A 14,258-nucleotide genomic window follows, 5' to 3' on the forward strand; every position below is an offset into this window, starting at 1 on the left:
AATAAGTAAACAATGTACGCGCTACTTTCTAAACACACATGTTTAGATATATATAATATATATGTATATATATATATATATACACAGTAATTTAAATTAACTGCATGGATTATAGAATATGCTTATCGAATATAAAAAAATTATATTATAAAAATATTAGATCAATTAATATGAATGATCAATAAATAGTAATATCAATTATTGTACGCATCATTTTTAAACAAAAATTTAAAAAGCGTATCAGATTTGTATATGAAAGTGTTTTTCTTTTTTTCTTTCTTTTCTTTTTTTTTCTTTTTTTTTTTTTCTTTTCTTTTTTTTTTGCAACTCGATTTTCTTTAACGGGTAACGACAAGTTTACTATTAACTAGTGTCTACTTTCCATTGTCATTTTACTTTCTATGCTACTTCTTAATGCTACTGCTGTCTATATTCTATTTTTTACATTCAAATATCTAATACACTCCGTGAAAGAAAGTCATAGAGTGACGAAGGAAAAAAAAAAGAAAAAATCATTTGAGCCAGTTCTTTCTATTATTTCTAACATATTGATTTAGAAATTGTTTACGATAAATGTTATTTTATAATTCATCGTTCGTTTAGGATTAAAATAGTGATAACATCGAAGTCACATATCGATTTCCTTTTTTTGTAGTATCAAAACGTAGTAAAACGCGCCCTATTCAAATTGACTTGATCAATTTTCAGACAGCATGCATTCTTAAATGGATACGTGCCTGCATGTACATATACTAGAAAGTATTTGAAGGAAAATTAACAAATATATACACGTATATTGCGTGGACGAAGTGTAAGCTATCAGAAAATACAAATTTTATTATTGAGGAAAACAAAAAGAAAAAAAGAAAAAAAAAAAACAATTTTTGCAAAATATATAATATAACAAAAAATATAGTGTAAGAGAAAGGATAAATATGCAGTAACAAGTATTCCACTGACCTATTACTAAGAACTTGTAAAAGTGAAGAATTAAAGCAAGCTAACTCTTACTCTCTATGCTCTGTATGGTCAAGACCCATCCAATGTCCCATCAATATGTGTTCTTCAAGATCACTTTTAGCTTTCTATCAAGGAGGGACATCTTTCAAGAGGTATAAAACAGTAAGCAGCAGATTTGTACATCAGTGTGTGCAGTTCCTTCTTAGTTAGTAAAGAACTACACTTATAAACTTTTTCTTTCATAATTAATTCTTATCAAGATGGCAAGAACAAAATTTGTAAGTAAACAAATAATATCGATACATATAAATATTTCTTCCTTTTTCAATAAAATAAGTATATCGTAAGATTATTATTTTTATAGTATAGAATATTTACATGTTCCATCCTTATGGTTCATACAGCAGCATCCACTGGCAGTATGTATTTTTTTTTTTTTTTCTTCTTTACTAATCAATTATTTTATCAATCTCTAACATTAATAATAAATTAATTTAACAAATAATTTCTATAGATTACTATTTTAAACCGGATGACAGATTTGAACCCAACAAACATATTTTCAATGGAAGATATATACCTGGGGATAATATAAATCAAAAAAATATTAATAATTATGATACAGAAAATCAAGAAAGGGATTATGATGCATTTAATGGCAGAATAAATAAAGCAAATCTTGAAGTCAGTAATTTACCTTTACTTGCTCATTCGAATGATAATAGATTGTCAGGACATATGGACACAAGTTATGAAAATCATAATAACAATTTAAACTTTATAAAAGAGGATTTGCCTTATCATTTTCAAAAATACTCTACCAATAGTAGTAATAAAGAGTTTGATTTTGGAAAATATAGAAATCCCGATTCATCTCAATATTCAAGTGATCATCATCACAAAGGATCTTCTTATACTGATTTCATATCTGGAAGCTATTCTAATGGAGTCCCGTCGTCATTTGCTCCTATAAGATATGAACAAGATTCTGATACGTCTATGGCAGATGATACTTACATCAATAATGATCAACAATTTTATGGAAAGCAAAAAGGTAATATCTTTAATACCAAAGGAAAATATAATTATGAAGATGATGCATTAAATATATTTTCACCTGACATATTTTATATGCAAGAAGATCATAAGACCAAAGATCAAATTCAAGGTTTAAATCAAAATCAAAGTCCATCTTTAGGTGACTTATCAAGCTCTGTATCAAATAATTATAATTCTAACATACATGGTAAAAACATTAATTTTCATAAGTTGGAAAGACCAATTAATTATAGAAGAATCAAATATCCTTCTGGAATATCTACTTATCCTTCCAAGAGTAATTTAAATTATGTAATAAAGGGACGTAAAAATAATTATTTTCCTAATAGTCATGCAAAAGATAATGGGAAAGCAATAATAATTAAAATTGGTGGCTCCAGTCTTTATCCTAGATATGTTTATTCTACAAGATTTTATCCTAATACTAAAGGTGATGTAAATAGAGGTTATAAAAAGAAACGTAATAATTTTTTAAATAGGCCACGTAATAACGCAGTACCTGTTCATTCGCCAAATTTCAGTTATAATAATGATAACATTAACAATAATTATGATGATTCTGAATCTTCTGAACTATATAATAGAAATACCGAATATACAGATAATGTAAGTACAAATGCGTTTATTACATAAATCTACGTACTCTTAATCGAAAAATTGTTAAAAAAAAAAAAAAAAAAAGAAAAAAAAGAAAAAAAAACATACTTTTTATACTATTTAAAATAAATTTTTTGTTAAGTAATTGGATGTTTATTATTTGCTATCATTTGTTTATAGATTCATATTTTCAGTCATATCATTATACGCACGCATGTACATTAATGTAAACAAGGAGGCGTCCTTGAAATTTTTGGTTTGGCCAAAAATGCTTCTTCTTCTTTATCGCATTTAAATTTAATTGCATTGGCAGCATTATCAAATAATTTATCATTATCATTGTTTATGTTACTCCTACAAAATGATTAAGATGTAGAATATTTTTATAATAAATATGTTTACTTAATAAAATATAAAATAAAAAAAACCTTCAACTTAAGGAGGCAAGTCATACACGTAAAATTGTGGAATTTATAATGTCAAAAAATGTGCAAAAGAAAAATATATAATGATTTCATTATTTCTCACTCACAATGATGCAATACTGCTGAATTTTTCTAGTCCTGCAAACATGACCCAAAGTTTATGAAGCATGTCATTGTTATATCTAATACTTTTATAATTATTATACTTTTAATATATGATAATATATAAGATTTACGATATTTTTTTTTAACATGCATATATATATATATATATATATATTATTTAAAAATATAACATTTATACCTTTTTTATTTTCATGCGTAGATTCTAAAGTCATTGAAGATGATATTGTCATTGTACTACTTTCTCTAAAAAAAAAAAAGAAAGAAATAATTTTATATGATCATTAATAATAGAGTTAATAGTAAAAATATATAATTTAAGGTGATATGATGTTCGTAATATAATAATATATAATGAATAAAAAAAACAAATATTTCAAAGTTTTACATCATATCAACTTGATAATTTCTGTTCTATTATTGACACACTTGGAAGTTTGATTTTCATATAAATATACTGTAAGATCATCAGTCATAGCTTTCTTTAAATAATTTTGCTTAAATGCACTCATTTTTTTAGAATTTGAATTAGTCAATCCTCTGTTATCCTGTCTTTCATCTTTTGCATATTCTGCATTCATTGTATTATGTTTTTTTGATACAGAAGTTAAATTTGTCATATTTTCATCAAGATTGTATGATATATTATGTGACATAGTTTTTTCAGTATGTTTATAACAAATCCTATTAGATTCACTAGGCAAATTTATTGTTTGTGAAGTATTGTCAAAATTATTTGTACGTTTTTTATTTGAAACTATTTTGCTTTCAGATAATTTTAACATACTATTACTATTTTGATTAACTAATTTATCTTTGCTTCTTTCTCTTTTTTCTTTCCGTGTGAATCTTCATTAATCAATTAAAATTAAAATAAATCAATATAGAATCTTAAAGTCAAATATAAAATCAATAATTCTATGAAATAAAAATTGCAATCAGAAATACCTTGGAACATGTTCAAGTAATGATAAACTAGTATTACTGCAAGACTGATTATGTTTTTTATGGTTTTGTAATGGCAGTAATTTTGTATCAGAGGTTTTTGTCAAGGCTTTACTAATAGCTACAGATTCTTTCTGAAATACATCTGGTGTAATCATATAACATGTTGACAACAATACTTCTCCATATAATTCTGCTTTATGATTTTTAACAGGATCATTCTCCTCTAATTCATTTTCCAATACATCAAATTCTTCCTACAAATTTTAATATCAGTTAAAAATATAACTATTATAACTCTAAAAGTATTACCTACATTATCATTATCTGAAATTGCGTCATCCTCTATATCAATAGTACATTCACGTTTATGTACTTTCAGAATGTGTTCCAGATATTCCCTGAAATATTATAATTATTCTGTCTTAACATAAATAAATTACAAATTATCAATATTATCCTTATACCTCATTTCTCCAGTTTTATTTTTACATAATTGTTCCAATATAGATGAAAGATTTACATGTTTTGCTTCATTATTTATTTGATCATTTGCAAGAAAATTATTTAATGCTCCATTAACATATGGTGATACCTACAATATAGATAATTATTTAATTAATAATACACTAGCAACAATCATTATTTATATAAGAATGATCTACCTACAGAAGGATGATCAATTGCCAGAAGCATTATAAGAGTTGATATGAGTAATGATGCTGTTGTAGATATTCTAATCTGAGCTTGCTTATGCAATGATAAATTCATCAAAAGAGCTGTTGCATATTTTAATCTATAAAAACTCATTGTATTACTTTCATTATGTAAATGATAAATCAGCCATTCCAACAATCCTCTATCTATCATATATAATCTTTGCTGCTTGCGCAATGATAATTTTTGTAAAGTAGACAGTGTCATATCATAAGTCAGAGAATCTATTCCATCGTGGTAGTTGTCATTGAGGCAATTAAATATCTAACACATTTATTACATTGTAACTTCTGTAAACTTTCACATATATAAATATTAATGTAAATTTAATACACTTTAATCAAGATATTACGTACCACCCTAACTATAGATGAATCTATGGATAAATAATCTCTACCACATTGTAAGGAAGCAAAAGTATTTAACAACCTAGCTGTAGATTGTTGCAATGGATGTGGCATTGGAACATTTTCTGGTGTTAGTAAATATGGTAAAATTGATCTTCCATTATCACTGGCAATCTGACCATGTAATCCTAATAAATCTCTACTTATATATTCGTGTATAGCTTCATCACGTTCTCCAGGTTGACTTAAAGTAATTTTCTATAAAAATTTATTCTATTTATTATGTGTATTGCCTTAAAAAGACATAAGACATATCTATTACCCAACGTAATGCTTGCAAGAGAAGTAATTTTGTCTTTACATTTCCATTTATTAAATGTAATTTAATCTTTTTAAAATCTAACAATTTTGGTGATATATTAATTATATTAAAATTAGGCTGAATATCTCGTTTATTTGTATCATCGGATTTTTGTACTTTTACCTACAAATAAATATAAATGTAATATATAGAATATATATCTCAGTAAAATTCATGGAATTACATACTTGCAATTCATCTCTTATGTTTTGATTAAATAAATCTGGAAATATCTTCATACAAGATTCTAACATTCCTTGTAGATCCACGGATTGACCTTTTACTGAATTTTCAAGAACTGCTGTTAACTCTGCAGCTATACTCAGAAGTTTATGATAATCTCCGTGTAATTTATGAAATCGAGATTTTAATTTTTTATAATTAGAATGAACATTATATAAATGGGATTTTGTTAATGCTAATTCTTGATTATATTGTATTAATTTTGGATTGTATCTATAAATATTTTGATGATCCGTGTTTTCTACTAAATAATACTGTGGATAATCTTTTATTAAATGACTGTGCGTTTGTGTACTTCTATAGAAAATTAAAAAGTTGATTGTAAAAATAAATCAATTGCATTGAAATTTTTTAGTAATATATTTATTTAAAATTAAACTTACTTTGATTCCATATTATATTTCCTTTCATAAGAAATATTAAGTTGTTCTTCACTTTTATCTTCTAAAAAGTCAGGTACATCTCTGTCATTCGGTTTAATTGGTAGATTATTTTTGGTAACAATTTTTTCTGAATTATCTGTATTAGGTATTTTACAAGGTATTGTTGAAGTAGTTATATCAATCTCAGATATCTTACTTGATTCAATGCAATCACCCATAATTTCTTCATTCTCTCCACTATCCTATAAATAATTAAATAAAATTTACAATTTTTATTATATCTATTTTTTTGTCTTATTTTGGATAACATAAATACATCACAGATTAACATTATTTACCTGTACATACTTTGCAATAAATTCTTGCAAGTGTATAGATAATTTTTCTGTCCAACTCTTATTAAATATTTCACGAAATAATGGATCAGACAATGGATCTTCTACGTAAGGTAATGCAAAAAATGCTCTCAATTGAGTTTCATATTTTAATTCTTTACCATCTGTAGACAAATATTGCTGTAGCCGTGCCATATTTTTGTTAAAATCTTTTTCAAGTTTGATTGTATGATTCTGTTCATTATTAACAATTGTTATTAGAATTTTATTCTCATTAATAAAATGCAATATAATAAATAAGCTTTCTTTCAGGCATATGATTACATTATCATAACATTACCTCTATTTCTATGAAAGAAGAATCCTCTTTAGTAGAGGCTGTTGTAGGAATGTTTTTATCTAAATTAAAAAATAGACTAATGTTAATATATCTTTTATAATATTTTTTCAATCTGTACATAGAAAAAGAAAAATTTCTTATTACCTTTACTATGATTTTTTTGTTGGATTAAAATTAACATAGATTTAGGTAAAATGACAAAATATACATGCAATTTAAGCGTTAAGATTTTGTACTCTTTACATGTTTTTATATGATCAGGTATATATTTGTTCCATAGCTAAAAATAATAAATAGATAATTTCTTGGATATTTATTTTTTAATTTTAAATTTATTTTAAGGAAATACCTACTTCAAAAAATTTCATCGTGTTTCCAAATTTATAACTTAGTAAAATTTGCTTATTTGGTCCCATAACAAAAGACTTATTCATGTTTATAGAATCCTCTAAATTTTTAACAACAACCTTATTGGCTTCTTCGATTAATCTTTCCGCAGTACTATTAAAATCACGATTTAGAAGAAACTATAAAAATATATAGAATAAAAAGAAATAATATCAAAGTGTGTTAATATAACAAAATAAATATAATATTATTTCAAATAAATTTGATCAATAACCTCATCAGTATTTGTTTGATCGTATTCGAAGAAATTTCTATAAAATCCTTTTTTTAATTGCTGACAATCATGATCACTTGATCCATCATTATACATCTTGATAACAAACAAATATATTCTTGGATTCAGAGATATATTTAATTATTAAAAAAATTGCTTATATTTTTTATATTCTCTCTATGTTATATATTAAAAGTATGTAATTCTTCTTCGACGTAAGGCACATGTTTTGTATTCTCAGAAGAGTAATCGTCGTATAAGGAATTGAATTTATGCAACGACATTACTGATCGATAATACTTCGGTTACACGCCGATGACAAACGTAAAGAAACATTTTAACGTTTATATAAACACATTGTTATTGTTATTGTTATTGTTACGTATCCAGTAGAAACGTTAATGAGTAGAAACCTTAATGAAAGAAAAAAAAAAAAAAAAAAAAACAAAAAAACAAAAAAAAATAGCAAGAATAAAATATCGCATATATGGTAAAAAATTAACATTGAAATTATTGTAATTTTTTTCCAAGTAATCTTTTACATTATTTAAATATCATATCAACACGGATAAAACTTAATTTTAAAAATTATTTAATATTTTATATTTTATAAAAACATTCATTTTGATTTTACATACCAAATAAAGTATTTTATTTATATAAAACGTTTTCATACATGTACATAAATGTATATATATATATATATATATACATACCTAAAAATAAAATTATAAAATAATGGCAAAATACATAGTTAATTAATTCAAAGATAAATAATATTTACGACATTAAATAATATGCATTATATGATCGCAATATCGATTACTTAAGTCTTACCATGTAGAAATTGCTGCGTACGAAGTACCTATGAAAAAAGTACATTGAATTCAAAATCAATTTAAAGAATCGTAATTTAATAAATAAGAAATATTATTATATTACGAATTACTTAAAATAAATAAATAAATAAATAAATATATATATATATATATATATATATATATATCTTTTTTTTTTATGATTATACTTACCTCCTAGAAAACTATATATACACACAAACACAAATATATTTAAAATAAATAGTTTTTACTTTGACTAATGCTAAAATTTATCGAGGATTTAAAGGTTATTAAGGATTTTGTTAAAACTTAAAAAGAAAAAAAAAATTCATAATAATTATGTATATTTATATTACCTTCAAATCGAATCATCTTTTATGAAGGTTTATTTACCTTAATGAGACATATCAATTATCATATTACATTCATTTTGCGCACTGATCATGAAGTATTTAACAAAGATTCATCAATTTCTTCTTTTTGGTTTCTTTCATGTTATCCATAGAGAATTACCTAATCTAAATAATTTTTTTTAAAAAATGCGAATTTTTTCAATTACATCTAATCCTTTTTCGAATATATTTCGTCGTTGCATATGGCTTAATACTAATCATAGAAAATGTCATTCTTTTACACGTTGTCATAATATGTACACGGCGACCAGTGCTATTCGCTTGCACCGGTGTACTTAGGCTACAGTCATTTATATATATATATATAACATATCTTAAGAATAAAAATACTTGTGACAACAAATTAAAAAATGAAATGAATATATATATATATATATATATATATATATATATATATATATATATATATATATATATATATATATATAAAACAAAAAGAAAAAAAAAGAGAAAGAAAAAAAAAACAAACAAAAAAAAAGACAAAAGATACAAAAAAGAAAAATAAAATAAAATAAAAACCATGGTATAAATCTAAAATTCAATATCATGCGTTCATAAATGATTTTTTTCGAACGTATACACGTGACAACAACAATAGATTACATTTGGAAATACTTCTTGACTATGAAAAAGAACTACCTTCAATGTTTCAAGCATATATTTTTTCTTTTTTTTTTATTTATTTATTTATTTTTTTTTTCTTTTTTTTTCTTTTTTTTTTTTTTTTTTAAATTATTACGTGCTATACGTTCGTATTTTTATTTCCTTTCATATCTCCATCAAGAATATCAATCATTCAAAAATTTATAGGATTGGATATTGTTATCAAGCCGATATTTAAAAGTCAATGTTTTCATATTACGCACACGTGTTATGTCTTTATTATGTTATTATTTTATCTCCTTTTGGGGAAAGAAAAAAAAAAAAAGAAAGAATAAAATATGATCTTTATCGAATGAAAAGAATAATGAGAGAATAAATATCCTTTATGGCTAACTTATAATAATTTCTAAACATATACTATACTTAACCTCTGCAAATCGTAAAAGTATTCCTTATCAGGAAGACTGATCTTCGCATATTGAATCACGTCTTTAAAGACATGAAACTTAAAAGCGCAGGAAGTTTTGATCTATCATTACTATACATACGTATCCATATTTCAAAAATCAAAACTAGTGATGTTGATATTTTAGAAAGACCTAAGAGAGAGAATCTGTGACATTTGTAAAATAAATCTTATTTAATTAATAGTTATACCTCGAGAAAGTCCTTTAATAATGTAACGCGACGTTTCTCGGCAATATCCATTTGATTTTCCAAATCACCGCGATCTGTTGTTTCAGCTCGTTCTATCTTCCATGAAAGGTTCTCTATTTCTGCTTCCAGCTGTGCTTGCTGATATTCGAACTATTAAAATAAAATTAAATGATTAATTCTATATTTATTAGAATAATTTTTTATGAATTGTTAAAATCTTACGAGTTCTTTTCTTGGACCAGGTTCCATGTAGTAAGCATAAGGATATGTATATTGTAAAGTATATCGACAGCGAGCTAAAAGTGATGCAGCTTCAAACAAATGCTGCCAATCTATCCATGTACCACTTGCTGTCATAACTTTTTTATTAATTCTCATTTTTATGCCCTCTAAAGTTTGTTCCTCCAGTTTAAGAGATTTACTATGATTTTCCCACTACAATAAATTTCTTGTTGATAACAAATAACAATAATAATAATATTGTGATATTGATATAAATTTATAAATGATATAAGCTTACCCTTTCATAATAATGCAAATATTTTTTAAGTGCTTCCCTTGCCTGGGCATGAACACTTTCATGTGCTATATTAGGATTCTCCTTGTAACGTGAACATTCATAATATTCACTTCCGTGTGCTTTCCAATCACCGAGGCACATCCAACAAAAATCATGCTTACAGTTATAACATTGCATATGATTACAACCACCATTTTTTTCTATACAAATGTGACATTTTGGACACTAAAATACACGAAATTAATATGAAAAAATTATGTATATATAAATGAATGTTTAATGCAATATTAGTTTTAGACTCTTACATCTTTGGTATGAGCACTAATATAATTTGCTGTTTCTGAATCGTCTGCACATTTTGTTAACCACTTTTTAATTGTGTTACAATCAGTAGGGGCATGATAATCCATACCGCATCGAAAACTGAACCATGAAAACATTAATCACTATATATATACATATATATATATGTGTGTGTAATCAAATATATTATTTATAACAGATGGAACAAGATATGCATACCAAAATACAGTTTTACAAGAAGAACACATAACCCTTTTAGCTCGTTGTTCTTTTGAACGCATTACTATTTGGCAATTTGGACCAGGACAAAATCTTAACTGTGGATGAGATTTTACATAATCACAAAAAGCAAACTGTTGATACCTTTCTCTCATATTAGGCTTAGTGAGCAAAGATAAGACAAAGTCTTCTGGTACTAAAACGTCACAGTCTTGTGCCATGCAACTTATTCCTTTGAACAATAAGCATTTGTTATAAAGCTTATTTATAGAATTAAATTTTCATTATTATGACAAAGAAAATTGACTCTGTAACTTACCAGTAGATATACCTTGTGTTATTTGTACTTCAAAATGCATACACCAACAGTCTTTGCAAAAAGAATGACCACACATAAGAGTAGAAAATTTATCAGCAGGATGAATAGTTACACACACAGAACACAATCCACCCTTTAGACTTTTTATTCCTGACGTAGAATCCACCAAAGGCACCGGTCTAATTTTCGAAGTGATCAATAAATTGGAAGCATTGGTACGATATTTTGAAATAATATCTTGCAGTGCCCAATTCTGTGCGTGTAATAATACTTTGGCTAAGGACGGTGTTATACGTAGACTGTTGCTCAATACTTCCACATTTTCATTCAAAAGCCTTTCTACTTCATCAACTCTTAAACAATCATAAATGGCATACTCTGGATCTCTCCTATTTTGATCAGGATCAACATCATTGTCTACTTCACCACCCCATGGTTGTACATTGTAATAATCTTCATAACCTGGGTCTCCACAATCCGAATCCGAATAATCCATTTCACTATCATATTCTTCGCCTGACATCTATATACACAATTATAATTGTATTATTTTACAATTGAATAAAATGGATCACATTTACAATCATAAATATATATTAAAAGAATAAAAAAAGAACACAGAAAAAAAAATAAATAAAAGGACACATGAATGAATTTCCTAAATATTTTCTACAAACTTGTAATATAATTAAATTATATCAAGATATAAGATCTAATCAATGATTTGTTTTTTATAACCTTAGAATGATATTATTATTTTCACACTTATTAATTCAAATCAAATGAGATAACATAAATTGATATTTACCTTATAAAATGATATATTTTAATAAATTTTCATAAGCAATGTGTGAAAGTTCAAGAATAATTTTATTCAGACACAAATATATATATATATATATATATGTATATGTATATATATATATATATATATATTCAGATATTCATATATATTGAAATAAAATCGTAATAATGTCGTCGTTTATAATGATTAATCGTTTTTCTAAGAATTTTACGAAGGATTTAAGCTGTCTATACGTCGACGGTATATATCTTTGTAACTTGATTTACGATTTAGCAATAACTAGCTCGTGGGAAAATATCTATGGCCAAATAAAAACGTGTATATATATATATATACATATATATATATATATATATATATATATATATATATATATTATTTGTTTCTTTACGTTGTATATATAAAACGGAGAACAATATCGAAAGATTTTATTTTAATTTCTTTTCTAAAGAATAATGTACACTGGCACGTAAGCTCATCGGATCCGTTACAATGCTCGTGCTAGACTACTCGTAACAGATGATTCAAAGTAAAATTCGAAGGTAGATTAGGGATAAATACGTCAAAATCACCTGACATCAAACAGCTGAGGTTGTTTAAGTATGAGTAAAGTAAGAGAGAAGAGACATATTAAGATTGTATATACATTGAGAAAGATATATAACATTGTTCACACGATCGTAAAGAAAAGAAAAGAAGGGGGGGAAAAAAAAAAGAAGGAAAAAAAAAAAAAGAAAAGAAAAGAAATTCATATAACGTATTTACACCCTCTACTATACATACCTCTATTGAGTTCATAGCATTTTCTTTTTTCTCTTTTCTTTTTTCTTTTTTTCTTTTTCTTTCTTTTTTTTTTTTTTTTTTTCAAACACGCTTTAACCTTATACAATACGAGAGTAAGAACGAGCGTGCGAGTATAATTTTATTCTAAAAATTTCTTTGCGAACTTTTTGAATCCTTCTTTCTCTTCTTCTTCTTCTTCTTCTTCTTCTTCTTCTTTTTTTTCCTTTTTTTATACTTTTGACAATGTCAAAAATTCATCGTTCAATTTTTCTCAGAAGATAATTAACATCAACAATTTGATGTATTTCCAAGAATTAACAAGAACAGGATTACTTCTTTCGCTTACTATGCTCTTCTCATTCACAGCATGCGCGTACGCAAGAGAAAACAGGAATATATAAGTAACTAACTAATCGTCGAGATCTGTTTTATCCATCGTAATTAATGTTTACACTTTTTATTACTTTTCCTTATATTCGAAGAATTCGTTCATCTCTCTCTCTCTCTCTCTCTCTCTCTCTCTCTCTCTCTCAGCTATGTATATATATATATATATATTTTTTTTATAACATAATTAGAATTTAATTTCTTCTACAGAAACGAAAATTGATAAATAAATTTTATGTGCCGATAGATCTTATAGATTTGTAGAGGAACAAAAGATAATTATTGTTAATTTAATAAAAAATATGAAGCTCCTATTACTATGGTGCCTTTCTAAACTGTTTTATCATATATATATATATATATATATATAAACACAGACACTGCTATGAAAGAGAACACTACTTCTCAGTAGACTATGTAGGCGCGTACGCACACACACATATCCAAACATAACACACTGCGAGCAATGATCGGATCATGATTTTATGATAATCTTTGTAAATTTAGCTTTCGATCGTTCTATGAATTTATTCTATACACCCTACTAATGTAGAACAAATGTATTTTTAAAATATATGTTTCAAGTATATACATACATACATACATACATATATATATATATATATAAATATATACAACAAAGATAGTAAAAGTTCTTTTGTATAACTAATTTTATACTCACTATATTTAATTTTTTTTTTGAATTTAAAAAACTTTTTTATAAGACTATTTGATTATATAATAATTAAAAATTTTGTCAAAATATATTATAATATATACATGCATACATATATATATATATGTGTGTATATATATATATAATAATAAACTTATACAATCGATATATATGCTCCTAACTTCGATTTTTATATAGTAAAAATAATATTGCGATAGATGGCGTTCGAGTATTAATCGAACAAAAGTAAAAACGAGATTGGTCGAACGATCTTCGA

At 25.4% G+C, this 14,258-nt stretch overlaps 3 protein-coding genes across 10 annotated transcripts; 1 reads left to right on the forward strand and 2 right to left on the reverse strand.

The window, feature by feature from the left end:
- Window positions 1-40: 40 nt before the first annotated feature.
- Window positions 41-11,127, forward strand: LOC124427116 (probable serine/threonine-protein kinase clkA). 2 transcript variants are annotated; one of them, XM_046969629.1, is made up of 5 exons: window positions 42-203; window positions 709-1,238; window positions 1,325-1,379; window positions 1,475-2,625; window positions 10,992-11,127. In XM_046969629.1, the coding sequence occupies exons 2-5, from the start codon at window positions 1,221-1,223 to the stop codon at window positions 11,040-11,042; spliced, it is 1,275 nt and encodes a 424-aa protein (XP_046825585.1). In that variant the 5' UTR covers window positions 42-203; window positions 709-1,220; the 3' UTR covers window positions 11,043-11,127. The 2 variants fall into 2 exon arrangements, with proteins under 2 accessions (XP_046825584.1, XP_046825585.1); XM_046969628.1 differs by having other exon boundaries at window positions 41-1,238.
- Window positions 2,747-7,901, reverse strand: LOC124427113 (lisH domain-containing protein ARMC9-like). 5 transcript variants are annotated; one of them, XR_006942868.1, is made up of 16 exons: window positions 7,458-7,901; window positions 7,189-7,362; window positions 6,980-7,115; window positions 6,836-6,894; window positions 6,499-6,729; window positions 6,161-6,402; window positions 5,723-6,074; window positions 5,496-5,657; window positions 5,183-5,431; window positions 4,779-5,090; window positions 4,577-4,704; window positions 4,426-4,510; window positions 4,113-4,366; window positions 3,346-3,410; window positions 3,045-3,179; window positions 2,747-2,970 (listed from the first exon to the last, which is right to left on the reverse strand). XR_006942868.1 is itself a non-coding variant. In XM_046969622.1 (16 exons), exons 1-16 carry the CDS (start codon window positions 7,551-7,553, stop codon window positions 2,838-2,840), a joined length of 2,709 nt encoding a protein of 902 aa, XP_046825578.1. In that variant the 5' UTR covers window positions 7,554-7,901; the 3' UTR covers window positions 2,747-2,837. The 5 variants fall into 5 exon arrangements, 3 of the variants coding, with proteins under 3 accessions (XP_046825578.1, XP_046825576.1, XP_046825579.1); XM_046969622.1 differs by having other exon boundaries at window positions 3,149-3,179; XM_046969620.1 differs by lacking the exons at window positions 2,747-2,970; window positions 3,045-3,179; window positions 3,346-3,410 and adding an exon at window positions 3,436-4,013.
- LOC124427115 (potential E3 ubiquitin-protein ligase ariadne-2) lies at window positions 9,388-13,811 on the reverse strand. Of its 3 annotated transcripts, none has more exons than XM_046969625.1 (8): window positions 12,919-13,811; window positions 11,331-11,853; window positions 11,012-11,243; window positions 10,795-10,912; window positions 10,490-10,714; window positions 10,192-10,404; window positions 9,970-10,119; window positions 9,388-9,911 (listed from the first exon to the last, which is right to left on the reverse strand). In XM_046969625.1, exons 1-8 carry the CDS (start codon window positions 12,931-12,933, stop codon window positions 9,885-9,887), a joined length of 1,503 nt encoding a protein of 500 aa, XP_046825581.1. In that variant the 5' UTR covers window positions 12,934-13,811; the 3' UTR covers window positions 9,388-9,884. The 3 variants fall into 3 exon arrangements, with proteins under 3 accessions (XP_046825581.1, XP_046825582.1, XP_046825583.1); XM_046969626.1 differs by lacking the exon at window positions 12,919-13,811 and adding an exon at window positions 12,708-12,851; XM_046969627.1 differs by lacking the exon at window positions 12,919-13,811 and adding an exon at window positions 12,139-12,208.
- Window positions 13,812-14,258: the final 447 nt, after the last annotated feature.

This window comes from Vespa crabro, chromosome 9, assembly GCF_910589235.1.
Source record: "Vespa crabro chromosome 9, iyVesCrab1.2, whole genome shotgun sequence".
NCBI classification, from domain to species: Eukaryota; Metazoa; Arthropoda; class Insecta; order Hymenoptera; family Vespidae; genus Vespa; species Vespa crabro.

Excerpts from the sequence above, each read along its gene's own strand:
- LOC124427116 (XM_046969628.1), top strand. Across the intron at positions 1,380-1,474 it reads TACAGCAGCATCCACTGGCA|ATTACTATTTTAAACCGGAT; the intron begins GTATGTATTTTT and ends TAATTTCTATAG. Across the intron at positions 2,626-10,991 it reads ATACCGAATATACAGATAAT|ATGGAACAAGATATGCATAC; the intron begins GTAAGTACAAAT and ends TATTTATAACAG.
- LOC124427113 (XM_046969620.1), bottom strand. The coding sequence starts at position 7,553 with ATGTATAATGATGGATCAAGTGATCATGATTGTCAGCAATTAAAAAAA. Across the intron at positions 6,075-6,160 it reads AAATATAATATGGAATCAAA|AAGTACACAAACGCACAGTC; the intron begins GTAAGTTTAATT and ends AATTTTCTATAG. Across the intron at positions 5,658-5,722 it reads ACATAAGAGATGAATTGCAA|GTAAAAGTACAAAAATCCGA; the intron begins GTATGTAATTCC and ends ATTTATTTGTAG.
- LOC124427115 (XM_046969625.1), bottom strand. Across the intron at positions 10,913-11,011 it reads TCTTGTAAAACTGTATTTTG|TTTTCGATGCGGTATGGATT; the intron begins GTATGCATATCT and ends TTCATGGTTCAG. Across the intron at positions 10,405-10,489 it reads ATTTGCATTATTATGAAAGG|TGGGAAAATCATAGTAAATC; the intron begins GTAAGCTTATAT and ends AATTTATTGTAG.